This window comes from Aythya ferina, assembly GCF_964211825.1.
Source record: "Aythya ferina genome assembly, chromosome: 3".
In the NCBI taxonomy this organism is placed as follows: Eukaryota; Metazoa; Chordata; class Aves; order Anseriformes; family Anatidae; genus Aythya; species Aythya ferina.
This window is the reverse complement of record NC_140298.1, coordinates 71,584,857-71,600,615: the sequence shown is the minus strand read 5'-3', so window position 1 is coordinate 71,600,615 and position 15,759 is coordinate 71,584,857. Positions and strand designations below refer to the sequence as shown.

The window sequence follows — 15,759 nt, the reverse complement described above, 5'->3', positions numbered from 1 at the left end:
CCCTGGTATCTAGACTACTTTGTTTAAAGTTAATGTGGATTTCTAACACTGCAGTATTGCCTGCAGTGGTGACGTGCTCAGTTTATCTGATCTCAGTTCAGGTGGAAGTATCAGAGTGTGCAAAAACAGCAGGTACAGGTTGAATCCCCATTAACCCCAGTGGTCTTAAGGAGAATGCTTCTGTGTATTACTTCTGAGACAGAATTTAATGACTGTGTATATGACAGGTATCTACTGAGTGTATATATAAAGGAATGTATTTTAAATGCTTATAACTTGGTCAAAAATGTGCAGTTTTAAACACACTTAGCAAATAGCACACATATAATACTCATTCACCCCTTTGCCAAATGGCAGTAACTACCTACAAATTTAGAAACTGTAGCTTTTTTGAGTCTGACTCTTTTACTGACAAAAAAGATAATATTCAATATCAAATAATATCTTCAGTGTGAACAGAATCACGGTCTTTTCTTCCCCTAATCTCATTCTCAAAAGTTGCCAATTTAGTTTTACAAAAATTTAAGTACATGTTCATCTAGAAGCATATCTGGTTTGCAATAGTTGAGGCTACACAGACAGGATTTTTTAGCATTAGAAGCAACTCAAACAGAGTTTTAAGGTGGAAAGAATAACGTTAATTCTAGTTCATTATACCAATTCTAAGAGGAGATTTATGAGAAAATATCATTGTCTTCTTACATCTTTTTTTTTCATTAACAGGATGAGAAGATTGCTAAAAGAAGGGCAGAACTTTTAGCAGAACAAAAAGAAAGGAAACAGAAGGTAAAAAAGTTACAAAAACTATTTTAAATAGAAGTGTTTGCATTCATATCTTAGAAATTTCACATTTTTCAGGGCAATATATAATAGTACAAATGTGATAGACTGTCTGAAATCTCTGCTTTCTGAAGTAATTTGGCAAGATGTTTAAATTGTTTTAGAAACTATTGATTCATCAACACTAAAAACAATTCTCAATACATGCCCCAATTCAGCAAAATACTTAGGAATGTCTTTAAGTTACCTACTTTTTAAGCATAAGAGTGATTGCAATTAGGTATGTGTTTTAAGTATCCTGTCAAATCCACAGTTAATGCAGAATAGGATTCTAACAGGACTTCTGCCCAAGCTCAATTACAAAGCATATTTATAAATGCATTGATGAACAGTTAGACTGCTGACAAAACTTGATCAACTACGCTATCAGCTAACAAGCGGGTTCTTAACAAAGTCCTGCCAAACTACAATACCCAGGTATCTGGAACAGATACTTCTCAAAAATATTGTTCTCATCAAAACTGCAGCATAGTGATTAAGATTTTTAAGCATTCTCAAATACGATACTTCACTGTATGCACTATGCAATACCTCTGTATTTTCTTCTGAAATATGATTTTAGAATTTACTAGATTTTTGCTTGCAACAGAGGACGCCTCCAAAATGAGGTTTGGTTGAATTAATGATTTTTCTAATTAAAAAAAAAATTAAAAAAGATAGTAAATGTTCGCTCAAAACATATGCATAGAAGACATGAAGACAGAATATTTTACATTTATAGGTTTTAGCAAGCAGGGAACATGACGAAACCAGTGAGGAGGAAGATGAGAGTGAAAATGAAGACATTGAAGCTATACTTGAAGAGGAGTTTTTAGAAGAAGAAGAAGAAGAGGCTGAAGAAGAACAGGAGATTGATGCTGTTGAGCGCATGCAAAATGAGATTGCACAGAGGTTTGATTCTGAAAGAGACAATTTACAAGGTGTACAGGTACCTATTCCACTGCTTATTTTATTAAATTACATGATCTATAAATTATATGATAATAAATGTACGATGCAAGAAGTCTTCAGTGTTGTTTTAGTCGTCAGATTTTAAAGTTACAGTGCTTGCGCAATAGTACTGCTGATGTCATGATCTAAATATGTGAGCAAGATAAAAACTGTACAAAGACACTACATGCTTAAAAAAGTATATAATTTATAAGACAAACAGAATAGTCGATGCAGGCAACCAAACTGGAGAATCATGAAGATATGAATAACGTTTCATATATACTTTTAAATGCAAAATTCTTATTAGCATTTTAATTACGTTAGCATGTGAATTATGTTAATTGGGATTGCACACCAGTTAGAATCCCTTGTTACATTTTCCCCATTTTTCAAAAATTTCAAATAATGTTTATGCCTTTATTACTAATGCTATATAACTTGCTATTTCTGATACATTATTCAAGACTTTTGCTTATTGTTATCTGATTCTTTAATTGACGGTCCTCTTTGACATTGTAGAATCTTCATCTTTTATGGAAGAATAAACAATGACTTTAAAACGTTATAGCACTTGTAAAACTATTAATAATATCTTTATATTTTTGTTGAATAAGCTGGGGAATAAGAAGTCACCAGAGAGCAGCAATATTTTTAGACAGTAGCTAAAGAAAGCATTCTAAATTGTTTGGAGTAAGGAAGAATGATATTTGAATATTTTTATACAATATATTTCTCAAGCTTTATCGTACTATATTCCTCAGTGTTAACTGTCAGATTTTCCAATTCTTTTTGAATACTGTGATACTTAATGTAGCCTGGGTAACTTGAACTTCAGTGGGGAGGAAGACCAGTCTCAAATAAAATTTTGCTGCTTTACAGGGACTGAGAACTTGCTCAAAAATCCTTGAAAGTTCACAGAAAATCTTGCTGATGGTTATTAATGAAAATCTGAACATGTTTATTATTTTAATATTTTATTATTTTTCAATTAACCAGGAGGAACTTGAAAATTTGCTAATACCACTAATTGAGATCAACGGAGGACGAAAGCCTCACATCGTACGCTACCAAATATATTGCAAGCTGAATTCTCTAGTGGAAAACCGTGGAAGCATTTTTGAGAAATGTTACCCGATAAGTTTGCCACTTGCACATAAGATGTTGATTTTCTTATATAAGTTTCCAAGTTCTTTTGGTCAGTGGGATCCAATCAAGGTAATTTTCTTGAATAATACAAAAATACTTTTAGAAAGTAATACTTTCAAAGAATATATTTCACATACAAATATTATGAGACAGTATCATGTAATACCAGTAATACTTAATGAAAACTACATTACTGAATCAAAACTACATCACTACAACACATACACAAAATACAGCAAGCATTTGTAATGAAAGGTGTTAGTTTTTTCGGTGTTGCAGCTAAACTAACACTGAGAGGCATTTATTAAAATTTGTTACACTAGCACCACTGACGCAGTTTAAAGGTGGCACTGAGAAAGAAAGAAATGCCTAATTGGTAATGAGCCATGAAATGTAGAACAACAAAGATATTAGAGCCTTCTAGAAGCAGTGAAAACAAGCTGGAAAAATTTGGGGGTTGAATTTGCAAGAAGTCGTGTAGGTGGCCATCAACACTTGCAGTATCAAAAAAGTAAACCAACACATGTTAAATATATGTCACTTATCAGCAATAATTCTTTGTTGTCAATATGCATGAATTTTGAAGAACAGTAAATCTGATTTCCTATTTTACCAGCAGTCTGGAAAGTTGAGGTCAGTCTGTACTCATATTTATCTCTGTGGGCTTATAGATTTTTATAGGTAACAAGCAAAATGTTAGTGGGTAATACATGTATTTTTTTAATGCTAGAAATAAAAGCAAGTTGGATTGTGAGTAAATCAGAAATAAAAAGGAGGGCTGATAAATAATAAAACTACAACAGCAAACAAGAAATAGAAAGCAGAAAGTTTCTGAAGGAAACATACATTTGGCCTTCATTTCACTATGCTAATTAATTTTTTCTTTTTGCACAGAAATCGTGCTGGTCTTTGTTTTCACCTCTTCCAGATCATGTTTTTCCTTTTTTAATCTTGGTAACCAGAACTGTACGTAGATCAGATCTGATTAGGACTTTAGAGAATCAAAATAGTTAAAGTGTGTTAGGATCAGAGCTGCCTTTTCCATGGCTGCATCAAATTGGCATCTAATAATCTAAATGACTGACTAATAGAAGTAGATATGTCTTCTCAGAATTCTGTCATTTCCAGTTACTGAATCCCAGCTTAATATATGAAATTCTTATTAGTCCCTACATGCTAGGACTTGAGCTTTGTCCTATTAAAGTCACTACAGTTTTGCTATTCCATTTCTTCAAATCCTTCATTTATGCTGAAGTGTTTTGTGTGTTTTGTGTGTTGTTTTTTTTTTTTACCAACTAAGAAAAAAAAAAACAGTTGGAAGAAAGTCCTAGAAAGCCATTAGATGAAATCAGAGGAGTGTGCTGACAGTAGGAAATGTACATGCTCACAATAATGAAAGGAAAATAAGATCATTTTAAGGGTATTTTAGGATATTATAGAAATAATGAAATTGATTACAGACTGGAGGGTTTTCGAAGAAGGGCAAATAGAGCATATGACAATTACTTTTAAACTAAATTGATAGGGGGAAGTAGTTATGTAACTGATTAGATACCCAGAGAAGAAAAATGATGAGCTGAGAGAGGAGTGTGAGCAAATATACAGTAGATCAGACTTCTGGCATCTTATAAATTGAGGGCAAATGCTCGGAAATGACTTCTTGTGAGAACAAGAACCTAAGAATTAGTCCAGGGTCTGGCAAGGTAATGCCATGCAGCAAACAGTCCCTTATCTTACTGTATCAAGCAGATTGTCTTCAACAAATACTAATAGATTTGTGAGGTATGATTTTCCTCCACAGAAGCTGAGTTGGCTTCTCTGCATTATTTCTTGTACCTACCGATTATTTTTTTCTAATTTGCTCAATATAGGGACAGATGTACTGGACTGTGGTTGCCAGGAGGCATCCTAGAGGCCTTTTAAAATAATTATCAATTTTCCCACATTACTTTTTTGTTGAAGGAACCAACGTAAGCAATAGGTTATGCATCAGTCAGTAACAATTTCACTTTCCCCATAGAACTGTAACATGAATACCATCTGGTCTTTGCAGTTTTCCCTACAAACGTTTCCAGTTTGTTCTAAAACAATTTTTGACACTTTAAGGCAGTTCCTCAAGAAAGGCTCTAACAGGGACGTGACTAAATTCTTCCTTAGTGAACAGTGCTGCAAGAAATTCATTTAGTGTTCCTGCAATGACCATTTCTACCATCGCTTCGTCTTACTACTCAATTAGCCATCAGCACTACAGGCTTTCTAGTAGGTAACCTGATGTATTTCAAAAGATTCCATCAGCAGTGTATTTATTTTACCAAAAGCTTTTTTGGCTTGCTTCACTGTGGTTTTACATTTCACCACAATTTAATATTGATGTTCATTTCTGTTTTCTTCTTTTGGAAGTGACTTCTGCTGAGTACAACATTCTAAGTGTATCCTCTACTGTCAGGCAGATAAGTGTTGTTTGTGTTTTGTTTTTAATTTACAGAGGAATATTTTTTATCCTTAATAGAAATGGCGTAAATTCTTTGAAAATTTAAAAAAAAAAAAAAAAAAAAAAGACAAAAAAAAAATTGTTACACATTATACCTCTGATTACACTCTGCTGATGGACAGAAAGTGTTATGGTACCACCTACTGGAAACAGTGAATATTCTTTCTCTCTTCAGTGTTTATTTCATCTTTTTGTAGAATTACATAGAAAAATACCACAGACTCATACAAAATATTATGTCTGCCTGTATGTATTTCAGAATACTTTGATATTTTATCTCCACCAAGTGGTATTTCTCAACCTGCCTGTAAAACCACTTTTGTAGGATAAAGGGGGAGGGGGCTATGCCAAACCTAATCAGTTGCTTCCCATTTTGTGTATTCTACAGCTCAGCGAAGGAGAGGTAATCAAGCCAGCACAAAGCCCTGAAAACACACTCTTTCCTGTAATCCATCGACAATATATTTATTTCTTTTCAAGTAAAGAAAATAAAGAAACATTTATGAAAAATCCCATCAAATATATTTGTCAGCCAAAACCTAAACCACCTGTGCCAGTTAAGATTGCAATTGTGGGACCTCCAAAATCTGGGAAGACTACAGGTAGGAGACACTATTACCTATAAAGCAAAAAATTATCTAATGAGTGATGTTGTGTCTGTCATTACTGCTATTAAAAAAGCCATAAATCTCTAATATTGTTGGTCTTCCTGCTCTTTTTATTGGGCATAGAAACCTTTAGTTACACTCTGTAGTGTATCATTTTATAGTCAGGTACTTAGGGATTATCCATCTTAATTTTATTGCAGCTTCTTACAAAGTTAGTGAACTGGAACTGCTAGACTGTTCTGTAAAAGGGGCAATAACAGAAGTGTATTTTCGAAGATATTTTTGAATAAAATTGACTATGGCTGCTGAGGTTTGAGCTAAATTGAGCTAAAGTGTGCCCTGGACACACCTTGCACATACACAAAGGTCTGGGTCCTTTAGAGAGCTAATTGGGGTTAGGTGCCTGCTTACCAAGATTATGTATTGCAAATGACCCAGGGAACGAGTACATAGCTTGTAAGACTAAGGACATACTTCAAAAGACTGCTAGGCTGTGATGTTGCTTATGTAAAAGTTGGTTGTTGAAATCAAAATGTTTTACAGTTGCCAGGAAATTTGCAAGTGTATATGGGCTGATGCGGCTGAGTATAGGAGATGCCATACGGCTAGTGCTAAACAATCAGCCCGAGAGTGCATTGGGACTTCAGTTAAAGTGGCACCTTCACAAAGGACTGACTGTACCTGACGAACTGGCCATCCAGGCCCTGGATGTGGCTCTGATGGATTGTGTATGTATGAGCACTGGGTAAGAGTCTTTTTTGGGCTTTTTCTTTAGGGATTTTTTCAAGACATGACAGTTCCTCCAGAGGCAGTGATTCCCACATTACCACTGTAAAACCATTTCACTAAAACACATCAGATGCATTAAGAAAATAACCTGTCCAAAATGCAATTCTTCACATTACTCAGGAAAACCAGCCCAAAACATAATTTTCTGCAATTTTCAAGTCAGCTTATTCCATCAAATCAAAGTCATATGTTTTATGTTACCTTTTTCTTCAGCCAACAAGCCAATGCTTTCTATTATACATTGAAAACTGCCATTTTCTCTCTCTTATTACCAACTGCAGTAAAAACTTGGACACCTGATTCTCTCTGGTCAAGCAGACTGGTAGTTCAGTGTTCCTTTTGTTTTGTTTTGTTTTGTTTTGTTTTCTGGTTTTGTTAAGAGTTAATTTACTAAGGAGGAACATAAACCAGTAATTCTTTCCAGCTAATTTCTTACGTGATCCAGATTTCCTATTTCTTTTCCCACCACTGAAACACTGTCCAATATGGGCAGACGTAAAAAGCTTTTCACTTCATGATCATGATTTCATGAAATTCATCTCTCTCAAAAGAAGAATTGTTACAGGAAAAGGCCATTTGGGATTAATCTCTGAAAATTATTTCAGCTTGAGATCAGAATTTTTTCAGCTTTTCTATCATGCTAAATACTGGAATACTGTTTCAGTAGGTTATGCCCCAGTGTTTATATATGCCCAGCATATAAAAAGCATTTCTAACATGAAGAAGCATTTCTTCTTCAATAGGATTAAAAAAAAAAAAAAAAAAAAAAAAAAAAAAAAAGAGAGAGAGAAACTCAAATATTGTAAATCAATTTATTTTTCATCTTGAAAACTAATTCTCCCAATTCATATGGAGTTTTCACATAGTTAAAATTATGTTTCTGAAAGACTAATGTGTCAGAGTTTAAAACTCCATCATCTGTACGTCCACTTACATTTCTATACCTTTTCCCCCTCGTGTATTTCCTTTACTTGTTACTATTTCTAATTTTAGCTACTTGATTTTTTAAATTTTAATTTGATTGTAAGTTCTTCAGAAAGAAGACTGTGTCTGTCAAGCCAGGATTGATGGCATAGGAGTAGACTTTTGTCTCTGTTGAGAATGTACTGGGAATACAGGTAGTCTTAGTGGTTAATTAGGAACTTGTTTCCTAGAAAAACTGTCTTTGTTTCTGTTTGTATGCAGAGTTGTTATTGATGGGTACCCTGTAACAAGAAAACAAGTAAGGCTCCTGGAATCAGCTAGGATAATTCCAGTGAAAATCTTTGAATTAGAAATGGATGCAAAGGAAGTGTTCAGAAGAGCTCTGTCGGACAAAGAAAGCACGAATAGGTAGTGATAATCCCTGATATTTTTATACACATAATATTGTCATCTCTTTCTATGTATCTTTCTATGTATGTGCCTCAGTGATGTATTATGAGAGGCTGCACTGCTGCATAATCCAGCTGCCTCCAAACTCCATATATGAACAGACATGGGCATAAGGCCCTTGACAATCTTTGATTTCCATAGAACAAAAATGAAGATATAAATTGTCAAAGAAATCTGTGGCACTCTCTGGACAGATCCCCAGAGCGCGTGGCTGAGGATATTGATATGCAATGGCATGCACCTACTGCTTAATTTAATAGATTTTAATGAAATTGTGTATCAAAAAATTTACTAGTTCACTCTGCTGCTGAAGTTTATTATTCATCAATTCAATATTATCATTATAAGAGAAATTGATAATTTCTTTAAGTCTTAATTGTAGTTCTTTTTAAAAAGGATAGAAATAATGTGTACTTTAATAGCATACAGTTCATGAGTTACTCATCTAAATCTTACAATTAATCTCTCTCTCTTGTTTTTATGAGTTAAATATTCTGTTTAAAGACCTATTGGATGTTTTTGAGGAAGACCACTAAGTAGTTTATAAACCAACAGAGAGTTAAAAAGAACAGAACATTCACCTTGAAATTAAATTGTATAAGAACCTGGTTCTCATCAGGGGAAGAATTTCTAAGAAGTTCCAGCTATCTTAGAGCATTATTGCATGTCTCTTTCATTTTCTCTCTTTCATTTTATCAAGTAATCAGTACAACACTTAATTGTTTACTGAAAGCCTAAAGACAATTTGCATAGCAAAAAATTAAATTAATGCTTCTCTTTGAAAACATTTACTTCAAACTCTAAATACCTTCTTGACTCTAAATACCAAACTAATTACATTTACAGGTTTAAATACAAATAAATGTACAACATCAGATATAGAGAAACGAATACTGTTAAAACAGAAGTTTCTCTTTTTTTTTTTTGGACTCATTTACATTTAGAACCAGAACAGTAAAAGCTTCTATGTTCTAGTGAAAATCTCTCTTCTGGTCTTGCATATTGTTTTAGAAGTCAAATGGATTATTTTCATTTATGTATATATAAATTTTACAGATAGTTTTCAAAATATATCCAAGGATTATGACTACTTCTCAGTTTCAAACAACAGTGTAATTCAGAATTAAGCCTGTTTTTCAATGAACTACTTACCTCCATTCTAATACTCTCATAACATTTTGTCTAGGGTGGCATTTTATGGTATATAGATTGTGTGTGTGTTGGCTAGTATGTGCTGACACAATCCAAAACCTTTACAAAATATTGAATTCTATTTGGGAAATAAACAACAATTTTTTTGTTCTTTGTTTCTGAATATAACTACCTGGTCAGAAGCATATAATGCATTCTATGATTCTATGATACTACTTTCCATATGGAACTGGTATCATTCCTAATAACAAATCTGTGTTTCTCTAGTATATTCTATTGATTCAGAAAAGCAGGATTTTTAAAAAGGATTTAAAATGAACTCTAGAATTTACATCAAACATTCAATAAAATGATCTAATCTTCAGACTCATATTAAGTCAGTGCTATTTTTTGTTGTCTTCAGACCTTCCTACCCTGTACACGACAGCTCACAGATTCTAGCAATTAAAAATTCCTGCTATAAACAGCACATTGATGCAATCAGGACCTACTATAAGAAGGAGCACCAGAACTGGTGCATGGTTGATGCCACTCAGAGCAAGTGGTGGATATGGAACAAAGTACTGCAGGAAGTTCAAGTGATTGTTAAAGAAATACAGATATACCTGGAAAGAATAAAAGAAGGTAAAAGAAAAAAAGTTGTTCAGAATAATATTAATTTCTTTTACAAGCTGTAATGTAATGAGTGCATTTATATTCAACTTCAACTTGCTTTGAATAAACCTAATTCCTGATTCTTTGATCTCATCTGGAGAGAGCTTGAAGAGATCTCTTGAAGACAGAAAAGGCAAAACCAACTATGTCTTTGCCAATAGTCTGCAGCCATCTTCCCAAAGAACAGGGTAGCAGAATACAGCTGAAAGAAGTCAGAGATCTTGAAGTCCAGGGCAGATCTCTCAACTTTGAGTGATAACATAAAATCACAAAGGGTACCCCAAAATACACAAGGGAAACTATGACTTATATGTAGCAAGATTCACAGAAATGTCAGTGGAAGAATTAGGAATGAAGGGGAAAATGTTAATTATAAATTCAAAAATAAGGTTAAATGTCCATTTGAGTTAATTTCTGAATTGAGGGGTGAAAAGCATGAAATGGGAAAGCTCCCACTTGAATTTGTGTGTGTCAGCATAGGTCAGGATTAAATATGCCCTTCAAATATGTCTGTACAGTTTAACAGGAATTTCTCTAAAGCACAAACGTGTCTCATCTTCCTTATCTCATACCTTCCTTTTGGTTTTAACTTTTACAGCTCTGTGGTTGCACTCTCCTTACAAATTTCAGTCTGAAGTCTCATCAAGTTTGAAAAGCTGAGTTCTTAATTAACCTGAGTTTTATATGGCATTTTATTCAAGATTTTGAATATATTTCATCCAGATAGACTGTAGCAAGATACAGATACATTTGCAAGATACAGATGAATAAATGGGAAGTTTTCCTCACACCTTGCACTTTTTTTCACCAATGTTAAGAAATATAATAGCTGAAGTATGCCTTAGCAACACAAGGGATTAAAAATAAAAAAATAAAACTGTCCCAGGGAAAACACACTAGTAAGCTAAACATGCAGAGTATCCCACATAACTAATGATTATTAGATTTCTTGAGTAAAGAAAAGGAAAGTGTCCTTTTGAGTAAAGAAAAGGAAGTGCTAGGAAAGTGTCATTAAAATTCATTTATAAAATGAGTTGCAACTTCATTTTAATATCAATCTATAAAAATTGATATTTTGATTCTCATTATTTGATATCATTTTCATGTAATAATCTGGAACATCTTCTAAGCTGTAACATTTCTACATAGAAATGCTTTACATTTCTGTCCTTCATTAGCAAAACATTAATTTTTATTAACAGGCAAAGCAGCCAGCATTGCTGATTTATGTATCACCCCTGAAGAGCTGCAGGGTCGGCTGGGGGAGTTTGGGCAGTACTGTCCCATCAGCCTTGCAGAGAAAGGTGAACTGGTTGACTGCTCTAGCACAGCATCACTGCAGTTTGCTGCAGAGTTTCGAGGACACTATTACAAAATGGCTTCACAGGAAGAACTGGAGGTAAGTGTCAATATGCTTGTGGGGAAGGGACTACAGGGGAAGGAAATGTTGCCTGGATTCTTTGATTCTGTGCAGAAACAAGCAATAGGTAATTTGAATTAGGCTACTATTACTAGTATTCTCGCTTTTGGTCTGTATAGTTTGCTATCAGATGTCCAGTCAGACGAAATGCAGCTGACAGCCAGTTCAAACCAGTGCTCTTCTTACAAATTGTCATAGATGAAAAATTCATTTTAAAGTAACCATTTCCTCCACTCTCCATCTGTTTTGGAGGGGGCTGAGGGTAAGAAGCCCCAGTGATAGCAATGGATAGTGATGGATGGTGGGTGGATAGTGATGATTTCAACTGAGAGTGGGTTGGAAAAGAAATGACTTACCCAACTGTAGCAGCAGTGCCAGCACACTAAGAGGTGTTGTAGAAGAAACAAGTATCTAACTTTCATGAGCCAGTCCTCTGGAGTTTGACTAACAGTCTTTCAGTCCTTCTTTCATTATACAAACATTTAAATTCTCCCTTTACAGAAATTCTTGAGCAGACCTGAAATATATGTGCCACCACTGGCACCTCACCCTCTTCCACCCCCAGACATGCTACCAAAAAGACTAACAGCTGCAGAAGTGAAGGCCTTATTCCCCAAAAGTGCTGAAATGCAGGGATACTGTCCAGTCACTTACCTGGATGGAAAACAGAGGTACATCATTCCTGTTTTTATAACTTGAATTATAGACAAAGTATCCTATATTAACACATTAATGATGAAATGCTTTCAAAGTACTTTTTAATAACATTTGGGGTTTGGAAAGAAAAACTGATCACAACCGTCTACATTGTGCCTGTGGCCTTGCAAATCTATGCAAAATAACCTTCTGAAACTCATATGACTACAGGTTTCAGACTGAATCTGGACAACCTTGCATAGAAAGTAAAATGAGTACAAAATGTCTAAATTTGGGGACCCTGGAAGACTTCCCTTGAATCTGAGTTTGTGTTCCATTCATGTCATAACTCCACCTCAAAATAAAATGCAGAAATGCAGCATTGTCTCTCTCTTCCATCTGCTTACAGCTTCAACATGAAGGAAACACAAGTGTGCAGTCTGGAAAGGAGCAGCACTACACTATAGTGTGAAAACTGGAGACCAGCCTTTTCCAGACTTCTGCTCCTCTCCTCCACTAGTTTTCTTGCAGTAGTGGGCACTAAAAACATTGTTGCTTCAGCTGTTAAAAGATTTTGCATTAGTCTTTATTCTGAGGGTGAAAAATTCCCTGTCAACTCCCTGCCTTTACAGCATGGTCTAGAGTATTTCTAGTAACCAGATGAGGTATATCTGAAGCATCCCAAAAATCAGCAGTTCCTCTACATCTGTAAGTGAATGAAGCAAGAGGGTTGGGTTTCTCTCCAAAATCTTTTAATGGTTATGAGGCAGGCTTATGTAGTGGAGATTTAGGTTGGCAAGGTGGTCACTTACTGAAGATCGAGAAGGACAGATACATAGGTCATCAGTTCTCTGAACCCAGGATTACTTCTTATGTATCTTGGGTAATGCCAATTTACTTAAATTGACAGTTAAATGGAAATGTATTAAATGCATGGGATCCATTTCGCCAAAGCTGACTGAAGGTGACAGCAAGCTTAGCTTTCTGAACGAGTATTAAGCCAACCACAAGGATCTGTGTTGGCTTACTGTCTTTTGTGATAAGTCTGCTTGCATGTAGTTTGAGTTTTCCCTACCACAACCCTTCAAAAGTTCAAACAAATTCTACAAAACCTATGTAGATGGAATACTGAACTATTACAATCTTTTAAGAGATCCATAAATCTCCACCTTAAAGCCCCAACAATTTCCTCAGTGTGCAGGAATTCCTCACTGAGGTACAATCTTAGGAGTCAATTGTGCTGTCCCATGTTAATCTTCTAAACAACCACGGTTGCATTTTAACTAGAGGAGCTCTAGAGTGGCTCTATAAAAGTCCCTTTATAAGCAGGTTTTGAGGCAGGGGCTCACTCAGAGTTTGACCCTTGTAGCTGCCAGTAATGTGATGGAAGCATGGACAATCTGATTGCTGCTTTTTTAAATTCCTACAAATTGCTAAATTGCCAGAAGGCTCCCAGTATCTGATGAGTATGCACTGCACAAGCATAATACTTTCTTTCTATCTCTTCAGATATGAAGCTTTGGTGCCTGGCAACATTGAGTACGCTGTAATGTACCAAGATAAAGTATATGTTTTTGAGACTGAGGAAAAACTTCTGAAATTTATGAGGTGAATATACTAACTGCATTTTCAACCTTAATCATGTCACATCTTATACAACTTTAAAGTGTTTACTTTTTTATCTGGTTAGGTTACCAGAGAAGTACTGGAATTTGAAGCTTCCACGTAAGCTCCCTCCCAAAAAGGAGCCAATACTACTCACTGCACTTCCCATGGCTGGATACCTTGAACAGGCCAGTTGCTGCTGCTTTTTTTAAAATGTGATTGTGCAATGTATACACCACCTAGTTGTTTTTGGTTTTAAATGCAATTTAAGTCTTATGAATATTAAGAGGATTACATTAGATTGAAATATGTGTACTCACCATTGAGGATTTTTTTAATATTTAAAATAATAGATATCAGTAACTTAAATGGTAAAAATACAAGCAAGATACCAGACAGGAATAAAAAACTGCAAGATTATGCAATAGGTTTCATGACTCTTTTATTTATCATACCTTGTAACATTACATTTTGCTTTTATTTGTAAAACCACGATAGATACAAGCCTATCTGGAATCATTTAAGGATAGTTGGTTACATTTTCAGATATGGTTATGAAATAAAGACAAGATTTTACAGTCACCTCCCTCCCAATTTTATATTTTTGTTTGTTTTTTTACAATTCACTAGCTTAGATGTCATCCTTGTTTGTTAGATTTGCATGACAACAGGATCAGGATTTGTATACATTTTTGTTCTAGATCTATGTAATGGTCTTCTAAAATGGTTTTATTTCTTTAGGGAGTAGCAACTTCTCTAATAAAAGCTCTGAATGAAGTTGGATGCTTAAAGCCGAAGCTTCCATTCCTAAGTGTAAAAAGAACTGCTCTGCTGTTTGTGGCCTGCCATTTAAAAGGTAACATACAAAATAATATGCTATGAAAACAGTAAATTAAATAACTGCAGTAAATCATCTGATACACTGATAATCAATTTATTTTGTTTTCTTATGTCCAATCTGGAAAAATACCATTATATATTGATTGAAGTACACATTGCCAAGTTTCTTGGAGATATGTATGGACCAGGGATGAAAATAAGGTTAACAGCTTAGGTAGATAAACAGGCTTACAAATCACAAGATTTTAATGACATTTTATCACCAACAACTTGATGGCCTTGATAACATCTCTAACAGGTATCACAGAATTTTGAGACAGAAGGTTAGATTTTATAATTTAGGTGGCACCATATTTTAAAGCAGTCATAAACAACCTTAATTGTCTTTAAAAATTATGGAAATCACTGTAATAAAAGACTGCTGAAACACACTCTGAGAAATGGTTTTGGTGCCTGAATGTTTGTCTTTTTTTTTAACTGTCTCAAGTATGCAAGTAAAACTTAGTAAAAAACCTCACCTTGCAAATAACTTCAGGACAACTTTCTGATCATGCATATCTCTGACAAGACATCACCTAAATATGTTAAAAAAAAAAAAAAAAGTATTATTGTATTGAAAACCAGCTTAAGTGCACATAAAACAACTGTCACTTTCAAGAAAAGCATTTCTTTTACAAGGGCTTAGTGATACACTAAATTATACAGTACCAGAGAATAGATGTCTGTGCAGATTCAAGTAGATTTTTATGTTTTTAACAAAGAGAAATGAAATGCTATTTATCAGTCTGCTTGTTTGTAGTTATCTGACAAGATTTCAATATTAATATAGAGTATCAGTATGCTGATTATTTTTAATTCAAAAATTTTAATTTTTTTTTTTTTATTTAATCTACGATCTGACCATCTTACTTTTCCACAACAAAGATAATTCAAAATTTAAACTAGGTGTTCATACTCTACCCACAAAATTATGATAAAGTAATATCTCATGGAGCTAGCAGTGGTAAGGACTATGTCTGCACCGAGGAAACTTGTTCAAACTTCATCTCCTGCGCTCATATGGGCTATTTTGTAGAACTTTTTTTTCTTTCTCCACTCCAAGACAACAGTTGCAGCTAATAATCTTTAACAGTCTGCAATCAGGCTACAACAGTGCCTGATTTCTGCAGCCTGATTTGCAGCTCTGCTGTGGCTTTGGTCTGGTTTCCAGTATGTACATGTATTACCAGAGATTTCTGAAGCAACACCAACACTTCAGCGCACCAGTTTTG

The 15,759-nt window shown here is 34.5% G+C and overlaps 1 protein-coding gene across 1 annotated transcript in view; it reads left to right on the top strand.

Annotated features, from left to right (window-relative positions):
- Positions 1 to 13,655, top strand: part of AK9 (adenylate kinase 9) — a gene marked incomplete at its 3' end in the record, with an annotated part of 64,850 nt that extends 51,195 nt beyond the window's left edge. The window contains exons 26-34 of the mRNA XM_084512166.1: positions 1,569 to 1,768; positions 2,770 to 2,988; positions 5,943 to 6,012; positions 6,562 to 6,763; positions 7,993 to 8,139; positions 9,737 to 9,870; positions 11,190 to 11,386; positions 11,909 to 12,078; positions 13,553 to 13,655. Coding sequence (XP_084368292.1) covers positions 1,569 to 1,768; positions 2,770 to 2,988; positions 5,943 to 6,012; positions 6,562 to 6,763; positions 7,993 to 8,139; positions 9,737 to 9,870; positions 11,190 to 11,386; positions 11,909 to 12,078; positions 13,553 to 13,655 — 1,442 coding nt within the window. The remainder of the gene's footprint in view (positions 1 to 1,568; positions 1,769 to 2,769; positions 2,989 to 5,942; positions 6,013 to 6,561; positions 6,764 to 7,992; positions 8,140 to 9,736; positions 9,871 to 11,189; positions 11,387 to 11,908; positions 12,079 to 13,552) is intronic.
- Positions 13,656 to 15,759: the final 2,104 nt, after the last annotated feature.